The sequence below is a fragment of the Diceros bicornis genome, chromosome 8, assembly GCF_020826845.1.
Source record: "Diceros bicornis minor isolate mBicDic1 chromosome 8, mDicBic1.mat.cur, whole genome shotgun sequence".
Taxonomy (NCBI): domain Eukaryota; kingdom Metazoa; phylum Chordata; class Mammalia; order Perissodactyla; family Rhinocerotidae; genus Diceros; species Diceros bicornis.
The window spans coordinates 60,465,456-60,482,118 of NC_080747.1; the positions used below are offsets into that span (position 1 = coordinate 60,465,456).

Genomic DNA, 16,663 nt, shown 5'->3' on the forward strand with positions numbered 1-16,663 from the left:
GAGGAAGAAAAAATACAAAATAAGTACCACAACGATGCAGAATTAGAAAGCAGATTGATCTGCTACATCAGCAAAAGTATATAAAAAAGTCCTCTTCCCCCTACCTATCTCTGTGATAACATGCAAAAGAAAGATAAGAGAAAATCTTTTATTGGGCTTCAGATTCTATGAAAAAATGTTAATTAATTTTTAGATGTTTTTAGACAAATCAAATTCCAATCAATGATTTACTAGACATAGTTCAGCCCCATTTCACCAGGTAAATGTCACCTGAGTAGTTTCCCATCTACCAAGTTTACCACACTTACTGTTAAGCAATACTAGTCTCTTGAATATCTTCATTGATTGGAGTTATATCTTTGCCCAGAGTTTCCATTTCTTCCTCTTTCTTCTTTCTTTTACGACGTTTCCGAAGAGGACTTGGAAAATAACGTATTAGAGGTTAGTATAGGCCTGTTAGTTCATTTCAGTGAAAATTTTAGTCAAAACAAAATTAATTTAGTGAACACAAAGTTAATCATCAAGAGAGCCTATGATCTTATTTCTAGAGTGTTAAAAATGCATAGATTCCTTTTTTTTTGTAAATATTTTAGGTTCTCTCTCAGCTCAACTCTTTCTCCAGGCTCAAATGATAGCCACAATAGGCAGCAGTATGGATAGAGTAGAGTTATCTAAATAGAATGAATATGTTACCCGATTGTTGATGGGGCTTGGTTAGCACAAGAAAATTTTTCAGGCCTAGTCATTTTACAAGATAGACTGATAAGCATTATTTAGTGGGTAAATAAGAATTAGCACAAATTGGAAACAGACATAAGAAAACCAAGCAAGTGAGGGTAGTCTCTGGATATGTTAACAAAGCTTCTAGATACATTATTTAAGAAATGTATTAAATATTCTGGACTGCAGTCCAGTTTTCTTAAAGTATAATTCAAAATTAATGTAATAAAATAGGCCATTTCCCAGCTGTGCCCCAAACTTTGCATTATAAACACTCCTTTTTGCCATAAAGTAGGTAAAATTTAAAAAATACCTTTTCAATTCCTTCCTGTAAAAAGAATCCTACAGATTATTTGGTTTAATCCTCTCATTTTACAGAAAATAAAATTAAAGTTTAAAGATGTTAAGAAATTTGTCCACAGTCTCCAATATATTTAATGGCGGAATTGAGACAAAAATCAAAGGTTCTTGACTCCCGCTAACTGTGCTAAAGTTTCTCTACCAAGAACATTGTGAAGAAAGGAATCACGAGACACCCTCTTCTGGTGTGTTCCATAGCCCAAAAGTAATGTAGCAGTTTAGGAGGCTAGACTAGCTTCTCAAGACAAGAAGATAGCACATAAAAAAATGCCTTTTTAGCATACTATGTGGGAGTTTTGGTTTGATGAGTTTCCAAAAGAAACTAACTTAAGAACTGTACCAAGCCACTCTGTCTCAGAGAAAAAGCAAGGTGTTTCTTGACTCCCAAAGTTGTGGTACAAAATGAAAAGACAGGAAAAACAGTGTAATCATCTTTTGTAAATAAAATTCATTATTTTAATGTGGCCAAGAAAAAAAAAGTTTTTGTTTATTTCTATCTTTCAAAGTTTTTCTGTCATGGTATAGTTTAAGAAAATGAAAGTCTTAATTAGCTTACTAACAAACCCATATAAAATATGACTGGCTTTAGAACTAAATAATTGGCTTTTTAAATTGAGATATAATTGACATATAACAATGTATTAGTTTAAGGTGTATTACATGGTTTGATATTTGTATATATTACAAAATGATCCCCACAGTAAGTTTAGTTAACATCCATCACCTCACATAGTTACAGAATTTTTCTTTCTTGTGTTGAGAACTTTTAAGATCTACTCTCTCAGTAACTTGCAAATATACAATACGGTACTATTGACTATAGTCACCATGCTGCACATTACATACCCAGGACCTTTTATCTTAGAACCAGAAGTTTACCTTTTGACCATCTTCATCTATTTTCCTCCTCCTTCCTTTTTTAAATTAGGAGATTTATACAAATTTTATTTTAAATTATAATAATTATGCTCAGTAAAATGACAAAAATCATGTATCATGTGTTTTATTATAAATACTTCAATATAAATGATGGTAAACCTCAAAAAGTGATTTATTTAAATTAAAGCAAAAAGGAAAGAGAAAAGGTAGGAAAGAAGGAAGGAAGGAAAGAAGAAAGGAAAGAAAAGAGAGAGCAAGATACGCTTTCTCAGATTTACTTAAAATTAAATGTACAAATACTTACTGACAGCATGTGCAGATACTGACCACCAAAATGATGAAAATGACCATAATCGCTATCAAACAAATCACCAAAATCTGCCCTCTGTCTCCTCTCAGGTAAAACAAGTCAACTCTCTCACATCGTGCCCCAGTGTAGCCTTCATCACAGCTAGAAAAATAAAACAAGAGGAGGGCAACCCGTTGAAAACGCTAGACTTGTAAGAATCTCTACTATTTCTTTTTTGAAGGAACTACCACCATTTTCATTACTTGGAATTAATAAAGAACACAATTCCTTTAAAAATTTTTTTAGAAAGCTGTACAACCACTGTGTTTATGAGTAATTTCACTTTCTTTGCTGAAAACCTGTCATCGCTTAAACATTATTAACAATATGTCTGGTATAAATAAACAGAGATGATGACAATTTATTAAAATTTATTTTGAAATTTTAGATTCTAAATTACAGGGAGGGTAATAAAATTCCCTCCAGAGCACCCCCAAGCACTTAAATACCTCTAGGGATTTTGAATACCACAAGGAATTCAAAAATCTTCAGGATCTCCCATTTCATTGTGGGGCAATATGAACAGTTTTAGTGTGCCCAAGCTCTCTTATTATAGATCATCAAACATTATACTGTTTTATATGATCAAACACGCAAACAGAGAAAACCTCATAAATGTTTTTCAACAAGATTTCTCTCTCCCCACCCCCCAATCTCTCTCTCTCTGTAACTTCTAGCCATCATTTCTAGTTCTACCATGAGCAGGGCTCACAGATTAGGTAATGCTCTGCTATTCACCACCTCCCCAACTACACCCCCCCAAAATGCAATAGGTCTTAACTTCTCCCATTCCTTTATCTGATCCTCAAAGGCCACATTTTCAGATCTGTACACCATTCCCTCCACTCTCGTCTAAATGGCCCCCCTTTCTCCATGGCCTTCATAAAATGGAATGACCAAAATCAACAAGCTCTCCAAGTGAGACTGTCACTTCCCTCATTCTCTGAACTCTCTATCAATACGGTCTTAGGATTCACCTCAACCCACCAGATGCCCCAAGTCTGAGGTGACAGTTATGGATCCATTTGACCAAGCCAACACGTGTATGAGCAACACTCAACAAGCTCAAGACTCAGTGATTTGGGTACTATCCATAGTATTCTCTGAATTGTGTCAGACACTTAAAAAACACAAAAGATGTTTGTCTGAGGACTTTTCAAAACCAAAATTATATGTTGTAACACCAGTACCATTGCATTAACAAATATTTTTCCTTTTTTCTCCTCAGACTCATTCAAAACACAGAGATACTGGTGATATACGTATTTATTTAAATCTCAAAAAAATGAAATTCTGCTTCTGGAGAAGATTTCTGTGCAACCTCGTTTGATTTTGCTTTTTGCTTTTAAGAAAGGATGTATTGCCAGGCCATTCTTTATCTTATGTTTGACAAAAGCCAAGGCAGTTAATTCCCACAAAACCTGTATATCTCAAGTACGGAGATCCCTTAGTGCCAATGTTGTAGCTGATACAATGCTTCAAAATAACAAAAAAAAACTAGCTCAGTCACAACCAACAATTGAAAGGTGAGGTTCAACTCAAGCAAAAGAGAAAAGACACCTAATGCCATCTACTGCAAAGGACACCAGGATGTTGAGGGAAAATTGCTTCTTGCAAGAAAGCCAGGTATCTTCACTGCAAGGTCAAAATAACAGGAAGAGAGCTTAGAAATATTATGAAATATCAAAAATCTCTTGCACATAAGACTGGAACTGGGGGAAAATATACTTTTAATTGCATGTGTGGGAGGAAAATTTAAAGAGTTTTTTTTAAGGGCATAATTAAAATCTTACAAATATAGTCTCTTCCAATTAGCTTAAATGTTTCTCTAACAAATTTACTAAATATGACATTTTTAAACAATAACTTTGCCTATAAAATACACAGCAATTACTTGCTGCTCTTTTAGAACGTTTTTCTGATTCTAAGCTCTGGGTTCAGTGGCTTAGCCATGCTTTAATTGAATTTCTCAGTTAGCAGTACATCCTGTTAAGTTATAACCCAATGAAGCCATGCCAGAAGGTCAAACCTTTACATAGACTGTTATAGTGGCTCTCATGTTATTTCACTTCTCATCAAACTAATAATGTATCAGCTAATGGCCATTTCAGTGGGAGAGGAAGAGGCAAAGAGTGCAAGATCCTAGTAGGTGTTTATTAAATGCTTAGTAAATGAGTAAATGAATTTTTATTTAATAAATATTTTATAAAATAAAATTTAAAATAATTTTTAAACATGGCCATGACCCTTGAGGACTCTGCAAAATCAGGATTTGGAATCACTGTTCTGAAATAATCACTAGACACTGTTCTAAGAGATTTATAAGTATTAATTCAATTGATCCTTATAACAACCTTTGAGGTAGGTGCTATTATTAACCCCATTTTAGAGATGGAGAAATTGAGGTATAGAGAAGCTGAGTGAGTGGGGCTAGTATTCAAAAGCAGGAAGTCTGGCTCCCAAGTTCGTGGCCCAACTACATTGTAATAATGCTTAAATAAACTGTGCTGCAGAAATAAATAAAAATTGTATATCTGGAAACAAATCATCCTCATTCCAAGAAAATACTGAGAAAACTAATAGGGAATTTGAGTTACTTGAAGCACACTCTGGTTTTTTATGTAAAAACAGTAGTCCACAAATTCCTATGATCCCAAGCAAAAGGAGATATTTCTGGCTTCCCAAAAAAGCATAGTCGCCAACGGCAAGACAGTTTTGCCTGAATCCATGCCACACTAAGTCATCTGAAAGGTCCAGCCTACGTTGAATATCTCCCAGTCACCTCAATGGTACAATTTCTGGAACATTTACTCTGTGTTGCGTACCATGATAAGTATTTTGCTTGAGGTATTATTTTGTTTAATTCTCAACACTTGAGAGGAAGATATTATTATCCCCTTTTACAGATGACAAAACTGAGGCTCAGGGAAGGTAACTGACCCATTGTTAACACTGTTTATAATTGGTGGAAACAAAATTTTAAGTCTATCTGACTCCCAAATAAATCTATGTCCTGACTCCTACACTCTTCCGCCTCCTGTTGATGCTGTATCACTCCACCACCAAGAAGGTGTTTGCGGTTCAGATTAAGGCCTTAGTTTTGACATCTAGCATAGCATTAGATGAACCACGATAGAGGGACTTATTCATTCATTCATCAGCCATTTCTCGAACACCTAGTAAATTCTAGGCACTGTGCTTGGCACTGGAATACAAAAATGAACAAACCATGAGCCCCGCCCTCTGTGAGCTCCCAGTCACAGAAGGGACATTCAAAGAAAACAACAGTTACGCTCCAGGGGAGAAGAGCTTTCACGAAAGCGTGACTAGGTCACAGAGGAAGGACAGCTAACTCAAGTCAATGCAGAAGTCCTGGAGGAGCTGAAGTTTGAGTTGCATCTTAAAACATTGGAAGAGTAAGTTTTGCAGACTATGAGAAGAGTATGTATAATAAACCATGCAAAGGAATGTAGGGTTTTAGAGGAACATTTGGGAATATAATGAGAGATATGGCTAGAAAGTTAAGCCAGGATCAGAGGAGCTATGGAGGCCAAGGAAATGTTTTAACCTCGGACTGAGGGAGACAGGCTGCATATTGATCTCAGGCAGGTGGATTACACACTGTGGTTTGCGTTCTAGAAGGCAGCAGTGTTAAAGAACAATAACCTGCAGACACAAGGACCAGTTAGAAAAATGTACTGGGTTAAAGGGTATTAATATTTTTAAAACTCAATATATTCTCCCAAGCCAGTGAGCAACTAAATGTAATTTAAAAACAAAACAAAACAAAAAACCAGCTCTATCTTTTGCAACACACACAGGCACATTTTCCTTCTTTCCTTACATTAGCAATTCTTATTCTCCTCTAAGTATTATCCATAAATATTTATCTTTTTAATTAAATTTAATTATAATTAAATTTTGAAGTCCATGACTCTTAAACGTTCCACTAAATTAGGGTTTGGAATCACTGTTCTGAGATACTTATGAAAAAAAAATGTATACTGGGGGAAACAACACATAAGAGAATAAACTTTCTGTGAACTGTAGGTCAAATTTATACTTAAAAAATCACCTGACTCCTCTATAAGGAAACATCTCAGACAGCACTTTAGAGGGACACTTCTTTAGAAGAAAATGAATATTTAAAATATGCGAAAAAGTTGTTTGTGCCTGAGCAAAATTAAACTTGGACTCTTAATCTACTAAGAGTTGGAAAGAGCACTTTTCTTCCAATTCTCTGCTGTACTAAACACGTTTTGCGAATCTCTGTTTATAAATAGGACTGATTTCATTGCACTTAATTGACACTTGCAAAAGTAGCTTTTAATTTGGCAGAAATTTCTTCATATTTACATTAAGTCTGAACCACCTAACACATGCCAGAAGAATTTGTTTCCATTCGAACCACCTAGGAGCTTGTTCGAGCTGAAAAGCATCCCTAACATGGGACAGAAACAGTTTTGCTTGCGTAAGGCAGCACAGGACACAGCCCTGCCTGGAAGCGGATCCGGACTAGCGCACGCTCATATTTTAGGAGGACAGTGTGCATCAGCTGCTTCAGAAGTAGTTGCTGAATGGGCCCCTAAACAAGTGGCCCGGGGCCAGGACCAGGCGGCACCGTGTCCCTGCAGATGGCTTGGTTAGCTCAGACTTTCCAGTCCTCTCCAGCCCCAAGCCAGCCGGCACCATTCTGCACCCCCTTGCTTGCTGGCTCAGGGCGCTCCACTTACACGCAGGAGGGCGTCTGCTCGGCCACCACGAAGCGACATCTCCCTTTGATGCAGTAATGCTTATATTGCTTGGGGCACCGCGAGAAGTGGCCTTTCCGCTTTGATTGTGTAGTAGTAGCTGAAAAATGAGAAAAAGTTCAATAAATCAACTCACTTTCAACACACGTGTACATTAGACTCATATTCCTATCTTTGCTGCCAGTTTTTCTACAGAACATAATACCCCCATCTCGCATTTATCCTTCTCTCCACACCGGGATACAAATCAGATTTTCGTGGCCCCAAAATAGCTCTAGAGATTGTTGGATAATGGGGGTTGTGGTGAGAACGCTTCATATTTTAACTAAGACTTGTGTTCACACTGGTGTTGTTTAAAGGGTAAAGTACAGTCATGGTAAGAGAGAAGGCTTTTCTTTCCGCGAAGGTTATCAGAGCCATGGGGCTGATGGCATTGTAAAGAGAGAAGGGTGTTTTTCCTTTTTTTCTTTTTTATATCTTTTTAATTTAAACACTTACGTAGCACTTACTGAGTGCCAGATGTTGGTCTATATGCTTTATATGTATATTAACTCATTTAATGCTCATAACAGCCTTGCCAGGTAAGCACCATTCTAACATCTATTTGTGGAAGAGCACAGCACAGCACATAGAGGCTAAGTCCCCTTCCCAGATCACACAGCTAGTACGAGGCAGAACCAGGGCTGAAATCCAGGCAGTCCGGCCCCAGAGTCCATGCTCCTGATTGCTCCACTCTGGCTCACTGTCAAGCCAGCTGTTCAGCAGGGAGGTGTCATCTGCTCTCAGCCTGGGGCACCCAGAAGTCATGCCTGCCTGAATGGGAGATTATTCCTCTCATTTGACCCCTGGGGGGTTTCTCTTGCCCTGAAGAAGGAGGAAAATACTGGAAGCTTCATAGCCAGGATTTCAATCCTGAACTGACCTTCTTTTCTTGCCCTTATAGAGTCTTGATGGCCTAATTTTTCAACCAGGGACAGTAATATGTAACAGTTTCTCCATCGCTTACATGTAAAGTTTCAACCAATAAGGACCGTCAAGAAAAACAATACAGAAATACTAACTAGCTGTTCCATGTATTGCTTCACAACAGACACGTGCCCACACCCAGAGGAAACAGCTAACTAGCCAGCTGCAGCCCAGGGTTGGACTTTCCATATTCATGGTATGACCAACAGCTTACAGGACTCAGACACCTGTGGAGCCAGGAAGACCACAGTGTTCGCTTCAGAAGGGCATTTCACTTTAGGCTGGGTATGGCCCCTGGTATCCCAAGGACATTAAAGAATCCTTTTATTAATACCAATAACTATTAAATTTCCTAATTAATATGAAATGAGTACACATAATTGTCCAGGGCCACCAGAGAGAGGAATCGCAAAGAACTCTGGAGGATCTATCACAGCAAATTCCTGTGATGCCAGGTCACAGAGTTTCAGGAGTGGCAGAATGTTGCTGAAGAACTGGCTGACCTGGTTTTGGTTGGTGACTTGATTACCAGCCATGCTGACTGCTTGTACGTGCCAGATATTTGCTCCCATGCGTGCCAATCAACGGGAATCTTACTGAAATTTCTCCCAGAAATAACTGCACAGTGTCTCAAAGGCAAAGATCTGTATATTTTGGCAAATAAATCAATCAGTCAACTTCCATTCATCGAGTACTTTCTATTTCCAGAGTCCTGTAATAGGCATTGGAAAACATAAAAAAAAAAAAAGATATCCTATCTAACTGTCTAAATTGGTACAATAGAACAAATTAAAAACAATGATATGCAACCAAGCAGTAAAAATAACCATAGTAACCATATAAACAGTTGTGGTGCTCTGGAAGCAGTGGAAAGAACACTGGATTAGGAGGAAGGAAATTAGTCTTTCATTTTCAGCTCCGCCTTTCATTAGCCAAATGGGTCTGGGCAAGCTAATTAAGCTGTCTGAGCCTCAGTTTCCTCATCTACAAACTGTTATATATAACACTTATAAGGAGATGTTATGCTATACTTAAATGGCTGTTGAGAAGCTCAAATAAAAAATACATGTGGAAACACCTAGCAGAGTGCCCAGGACAATAAAATCCTCAGTCAAAACTGAGTTGATTCTAGAATCTTGAAAATCTTGGCAATTCTAAAAGAAATCTTATATTGGTATGAAGAGTGCTTACCTAATTTAAAAAAATTCCTGGAAAATGTAGATTTTTAGAAGGAATTGAACACGCAGTTGAGTTATGGAGAGTATCAAGAGCAAAAGTTCAGGGTCAGACATATGCAAGCCTAATACAGGGGGTAGGAGGCAGATTTAGTGGGAACAGAAGAGGCGTGAAGGGGAGCAGCTGAGGATGGTGGTGAATGGAAATTAGAGACCTCGGATTTCAGTAGGCTGAAGTGTTGACGCTTGAAATACAAGGCAAGAGAAAGCTGATGAAAGTTCTTACAGATTGAATTAAACAGTACATGTAAAAAATACTTTAGGGCCGGCCCGGTGGTGTAGCGGTTAAGTTCTTAAGTTCATGCTTTCCACTTCGGTGGCCCCAGGTTCGCTGGTTCGGATCCTGGACATGGACATGCTCACCGCTCATCAAGCCATGCTGAGGCAGTGTCCCACACAGAAGAACTAGAAGAACCTACAACTAGAAGGATATACAGCTACGTACTGGTGCTTTGGGGAGAAAAAAGAAAAAGAGGAAGATTGGCAACAGATGTTAGCTCAGGGCCAATCTTCCTCAAAAAAAAAAATTACTTTAAATTGTGAAGCATTTTACCAGTGTATTAGATAGGAGAGTGCAGGCTGGATTGCAGTAGAAGATGCCAAGGGCAAGAAGAATACCAGGCCATACCTGAGCCATGCTGACATACATCACATGGGTGTGGGCCAGGGGGATGAAGGGCAAGGAGATGAATTTAAGAGGCAGCAAGACTTAGTGACAGATCCACTGTGCTCCAGAGAGGCCTTTCCTACTTTGCGAAGCATACTCGACTTTAAATATAAGCCATCTGGCTCTGTATCTGAATTTTACTAATTCCTCTGGTTGTGGTGTCCCTTTAAATGTAGCTGGCCTTCCAATAAACGCCATACAGAGATGATACCAAAAAGCGCCTTCACCAGCAGCTGCTGGATGCAGTGATTTGTTCAGCCTCGGTTCCTCTAAGCAGCACAAATCCATGCCAGGGAAATTGTTGCCAGACTCTGTTTTGATCACTCACAGAGCTCTCTCCTTTGCCAAATAAGCATGCTCTTAAATATTCCCAGCATTATTTGGATTTAAGAACCCTTCCATGCTACCAAGCAGAAAATGTCCGGTGATTTCTCTGTGGAACTTGAAAACCTGGAAGAAAAATAAATCACACATACTGTCCCTCTCAAAACAGATGGGATCCTCTCTTCTTCTCTTATGGAAATGAGAAGGCTTATGAGCATTATCCCTTTCAAAATGCACCTAAAATTCCAGTTGCTTTCATCTAATATTCATCAAGTTCACATTATCTGAAAATTGAACAACTGTGAAATCTAACATTTTCTGCTTATCATGAGACCTGATGACACAGGGCAGAGGATGGCAAAATCTACCCTTCTATTCCAGAGATGTTTATCAAGAAGAAGGAAAAGTTAATCCCATGACACAAGAATGATTAGTCCCACATATTGCATTTCTCTATGAGAAGTGAATGATATGGTCTTGAAAATGTAACAGCCATGAAGATTCCCCTGATACTGGGGGTGGTGGACCTTAATTGATCTTTTTTCCTCCCACCTTACTCTTTTCCAACCCACATTCCCAAAACCAAAACATTCCTCTGGGAGTGAGTCTGTCCCACAAAATTGCACTGGAAAACTATATCCACTAGTGGGCCAGATTCCAACCCAATCTCAGAAGTGGATGGGCACCACAGGTAACATATCTCAATCTCTCCGTGAGGCAGTATCTTCCAAAGATTCTAAAGCCAATTAAATAAGAAACCACAAGGGTTACTGCAGGTCAGTGTGTGATAAAATCTGAATCTAAGAGTTAGCAAAAGGGATCAGAAGTAAGAAAATCTTTCTTCGATCACATGGGCAGGTAGATAAGAAGTAGTCATCTTCCTTGGGTCAGATGGATAGTTAGATGACATGTGATGGATTCTCTTGGGGCAAACTAAAATGGAGGAACACAGCAGACACCCAAATGACTTAGTTTAAATATGGAATTTTCCTCAATTTGACTAAACAGGATGGTTCCTTAATCTTTCTGTACATGATTCTTATTCTCAAGCCAAAACAGGTTTTATGATGCCTTTGTGATTAAAATTCTTCAGAATTGATATATTAAGTTTATTTTTCATAAAACCTTCACTTACTTATTGCAGTAGTGCTCATTACAGACCTATTTAATGATTTTGTAAATGATATTAATATCGGCAAATCTTCTGAAATCAACCTTGAGGGAAATGGACAATTATGATTACAATGTGTTTTTGTAATTCTCGTTACCATGTTTACAACCTCATAGTATCTCTAACCCCTTAGTTAGATACGTAGTTAAATCTCTGTGTAAGGGATTTAAGTGGGTGTGCCAAATTTTGAGATAGAGTTCCACAAGCGTTAACAAGGAGAGAGAGGAAGGAAAACAAATACTTATAAATTCACCTTCCCACACAGATATCTGTCCTAAAAAAGGGAATAACTAGTGTACAGAAGAGTTTAAGTGGGTGCAGCAGAGTTTGGGGACACGTTTCTTCCTAATCTGTGAAGCAGAGCCCAAGGCTTTAATATTCTCATCCTAGACTTCCAGGCATCTTCCCAATAGGGATTTCCTGATTTTACAACCTTTTTAAGACAAGAGGAGAAGAAGAAAATTTTATATTTTTTAAGTTAATTTTCCTTCTTATCTTGCCAACTATCTCCCTGAGACAGGGGAATGTAAATTCACGATGCCCTTGAAAAAGCGCAAAATTTGAAAATTTATTATAATTGAGGATTCCCATTTGTCTTACATTCAATGCCACTTCCTATAGAAATATGAAAGGGTCTGTCACTCCAGGAAAAGAAAAATAAATCTCATATATGTGCTTGTTAACCTTCCTGTGCTACTAGGATATTCTGATACAGGGGGCCAATCAAGTCAGATCAGCCTGTCTTCCAACCAGGAGGGTGTGCCAAACATTTTTGAGCTTACAGGAGTAGGACCTTCACTTAGAGCTGCCCTTTTTCATTCTATCCCTTTAAAGGAAGAAAAAAAAAAATCGAGTGTTGAGGTGTGAGTGTATTTGCATGTATTTAAAATTATTCATGGCTGGGGGGCAAAGAAAAATGGACAGGAAGAAAACTTGTATTTCCTTTTGTTTTTCAAGAGCAATATGCTATGGAATTCTTATTCGTACAATGCCTCCTTTACTCATTCTCCTTTGCTGGTTCTTCCTCATGTCCTTCAAGCTCTTAAGTTTTGCAATGAATTGGGACTCAATGCTTTCTCATCTCTTCTCTCTCCACTCTCTCCTTGGACGTTTCCTGGCTTTAAACACCCTTATGGTAACAATTCCCAAATTTATATTTCCATCTCAGATCTCTTCTCTCAATGCCACTGTCCCACTAATATCTCCACTTGGATGTCTAACTGGCATTTCAATTTAACACTTCCAAAATGGAATACCGGATTTTCCCTCTCAAATCTGGTCTTTCCTCATCTCAGTAAATGGTATCTACATTCTTTCTGTTATTCAGGCCAAAAATCTTGGAATCACCTTGACTTCTTTCTCTTTTACTCTACATCCAATTCATCAGAAAATCCTATTAGTTGCATTCAAAATACATGCAGAATCATCCCTCCATCTCTACTACCCTAGTCTAAGCCCAATATCATCTCTAGGCCGGAAGCAGTCTCCATGGCAACAACCTCTAACTAGTCTCCCTGTTTCTGCCCTGCCAGTCTAGTCTGCACACAAATACCAGAGTGATTAAAACTCACTCAGAGTAAAAGCTGAAGGCCTTATAATCCTCAGCAAGGCTCCACATGACATCACCTCTCTGACCTCATCTTAGACCATTTTGTTCATTGCTGCAACCTTGGCCCCTGGAACAGGGCCTGCTGTAGGTGCTCATAAGTATTGGTGGAAAGAATAAATGCCTCACTCAAGATAGAAAATAACAAACTAAAAATGGAATGCTTAGAGATTGGGGCTATTTGAAAATAAAATCATAAAATCATTTAGAAATAGGAAAGACTCCTAAAGATCATCTGATTAACTTCTCCACTTTACAGGTTACGATCTGAGTCTTTGAAAGCTTAAGTGACTTACTCAAGGTCACACAGTCAGTCAATAAAGACAATCTGCTCCTGCTCCACATTAATTCCTCTTTCAAGAACCTATTGTCCTTATTTGGATTTACAAGCAATTATTTTTCAGAATTTCCCTCATATATTCAGCATTCTGCTCTTCCTATATGATTCTAGCAATTTAACATGGCGATTGACAACACACATTCTAGAGCCAGTCTCTCCAAATTCATGACAGGCTACTCTGCTTATTGTGTGACCTTAAATAAGCCAAAAATTTTCTGCACAGGAAAGAAACAATTAACAGGCTGAAAAGGCAACCTACAGCCTTTATGAAAAATAGCATGGCGTTTCCTTTAAAAATTAAAAATAGCACTACCATATGATCCAGCCATCCCACTTCCGGGTATTTATCCAAAAGAATTGAAATCAGGATCTCAAAGAGATTGTTGCCCTCCCATGTTTATTGCAGCATTATTCACAACAGCCAAGATGTGGAAACAATCTAAGTGTCCATCAACAGATGAATGGACAAAGAAAATGTGGTATATTCAGATAGTGAAATATTACTGAGCCTTAAGAAAGAAAGAAATCCTGCAATACACAACAAACATGGATGAACCTGGAGGACATTATGCCAAGTGAAATAAGCCAATCACAGAAGGACCAGTACTACATGATTCCACTTACATGAGGTATCTAAATAGCCAAATCCACGGAAGCAGAGAGTAGAATGGTGGTTGCCAGGGGCTGGGGGGAGGGGTAAATAAGGAGTTGTTGTTCATTGGCTATAAAGTTTCAGTTATATAAGTTATGAAAGATAATTGCTAGAGATCTGCTGTATAACATCGTGCTTATAGTTAATGTATTGTATTGTACACTTAAAAATTTGTTAAAAGGGTAGATCTCATGTTAAATGCTCTTACTACAATAAAAAAAACTAGAAAACACATTTAGGATGATAAGGATGATTTTTTAACACTGTCAATCATCAAATTATGGAATAATCTCCTGAAGGAAAAGTGAAAATGGCATCATTTAAGACATTTGAAACAAGGCTGAAGAAAAGCACACAAACACATAAAGCTGGCCTCGTCCTTCATCCTACTTGGGTGACAGGACCCACACAAGCATGACCTAAGACATCAATGGATTCCACAGCCTATGGGCACTCTCCAGACCACCCACTAGTGTGAGGGAAGAAAGAGGAAGATTGGTCTGGAACTGATGACTCACGTCAGGACAACTTGCTCAGCATGTTCCTGGCTCAGTTACAACTTCCCCAGGGTGCTAGGTAAAGAGCATTTAACACCAAGTTACCACACTCCCAGCTCAGAGACGCTTCCAGGGAGCACAGAAGGGTCTTCTCCACTCCACCCTACTTTGGGAATTAGCCTGTGTTTTGTTTTGTTTTAAAATCACAAACAACCCCTGTAGAAGACCAGATCATACAATCTATAAAGGACAGACAGAACCTTAGACTAGGGGTCAGTAAACTATGGACCAAGGGCCAAATATGGTCAACAGTCTATTTCTCTAAATAAAGTTTTATTGGAACACATCCAAGGCCATTCATTTGCATAGTGTCTATGGCTGCTTTCATAGTACAATGGCCGAGTTGAACAGTTGCAAGAAAGGCTACATGGCCCACGAAGCCTAAAATACTTCTTATCTGATCCCTTACTGAGGTTGACCCCTGACTTAGACTAATAACTTTGAGAATACTAATTCAAGCATCTCCCAGGCAAAATATGTAAAAATCACTGTCTTCTTCCCTTATTTTAAGCTATGGAATAGAAAAAAAATTTAATTTGAATAGAATATGTCAACTTTCTATGAATCTAGTCCAAGATATCCCATGCTAGAGTCTGGACCACACATCTGTGACACCCAAAATAGTATAATGAATAAGAATGGAAGCACTAGAATCGGAAAGACCTGAGTGTGAATCCCAGATTTCTTCATACCAGCTGTGTGTCCTTTGGCAAGTTGTGTATTCTTTCTAGGCTTCACCTTAAAATAAGTAAAAAATACTCTCCAGCTCATAGGGTTCTTGCAAGGAATGAATGAATTACTGTATGTAAAGCACTTGGCACAGTGCCTGGTACGTTAATATGTGCTCAAAGAACTACCTAGTTTTATGATTACTATAACAGCAAAAAATTAAAACTTAGAAAGATCAACTTTCCGAGATTGAATATAAAGCTGATAAAATACACATGCATCGCTTGTTAACCATTACCTGCGCAGTTTTCTCTGGGATCTCCACAGAGAAGGCCATCATTTTCAGGACTTCTGGTTGAATTCCCATCTGCCACAACACAGTGGAGGATCACTAGACCTTCAAGTTCAAAACAAAACCAAAATAAATACAAAAACTTGAAAATTTGCTCAATGTGAAATACTCTATCGAAGTCATATCCCATTTGTAAAAATAACATGTCTGTGGCTTCCATTTCCAAGTCATTCTCCCACAGTGAGTGAGGGGTACACTGGCCAGTTTGTCTCATTTTTCAAGCTCAGGGCTCAAGACAGAATTTTCAAGCCAACATCGCTTACATCTAACTATGCACCTTAAGTGAGGAGACTTGATCATAGCTTGTGATGGAGCTTTATCATACAAGCAGAAAAATAGAGGGAGTTCTCAGCCACTGGATGAATATACTGATTAATTTCCAGGGAGAACAGATGATGAACTGATGAATAAATGAAAAGCAATAGTATATACTGGAGTATATGATGAAGTCATTTGGTTTAAAACTAATTCAGCCTGACCTAGTTTTTCCAAAAGGGCCTGATGTGGCCTGTTGAACATACATTGTACATCTGCTTTAAACATTTACAATGTCCCAAGGACAAGAATGACACCCTTAAAGAAAGGGATGTAGCTTCCCCCCATATCATTATTTCCTTAAAGATAAGCATTTCTTCCTATAAACTGACCTGCTGCATTCACTTTGTGACCACTGACCTGCTGAGCACTGACCTGCTGTGCTCGCCTTGTGACCACTGATCTGCTGTGCTAGCTAAGTATATTGTGACAGTAGTAAAAGGGATATTCCTGTCATATGTGATGTATGCTCTTTGTTCCAAGACAGTATATAACCACTCTGTACACCCCACTTCTGGGGTGTGTTTCCTTCCTTGGGGGAAGGAAGCCCCTGGGCTATAGTCCTCAGACCTGGCTCATAATAAACTCACTCCAAATTTTGATTTATAGATTGATTATAGATTATTTGTATCAACAGAACCCATGTGGCAATGTCCTCTCTCCATTCCACAGAGACCCACTATTTCTCAGGTATTAACTATTGAGTGTGCTTCCTTATGGGGAGATGTGAACTAGATATTCAATTCATGG

At 38.4% G+C, this 16,663-nt stretch overlaps 1 protein-coding gene across 1 annotated transcript; it reads right to left on the minus strand.

Moving 5' to 3' along the window:
• Nucleotides 1-310: 310 nt before the first annotated feature.
• Nucleotides 311-16,206, minus strand: BTC (betacellulin). The gene is made up of 5 exons (XM_058546349.1): nucleotides 16,146-16,206; nucleotides 15,545-15,637; nucleotides 7,042-7,159; nucleotides 2,264-2,410; nucleotides 311-419 (listed from the first exon to the last, which is right to left on the minus strand). The coding sequence occupies exons 1-5, from the start codon at nucleotides 16,204-16,206 to the stop codon at nucleotides 311-313; spliced, it is 528 nt and encodes a 175-aa protein (XP_058402332.1).
• Nucleotides 16,207-16,663: the final 457 nt, after the last annotated feature.

Bases quoted from the DNA above. Each gene is read 5' to 3' on its own strand.
- BTC (XM_058546349.1), bottom strand. From the start codon at position 16,206: ATGATATGGGGGGAAGCTACATCCCTTTCTTTAAGGGTGTCATTCTTG. The intron at 15,638-16,145 runs GTAAATGTTTAA...TTGAAGGTCTAG, and splicing joins ATTCTTGTCCTTGGGACATT to TGATCCTCCACTGTGTTGTG. The intron at 420-2,263 runs GTAAGTATTTGT...TTATTTTCCAAG, and splicing joins AGTATCTGCACATGCTGTCA to TCCTCTTCGGAAACGTCGTA.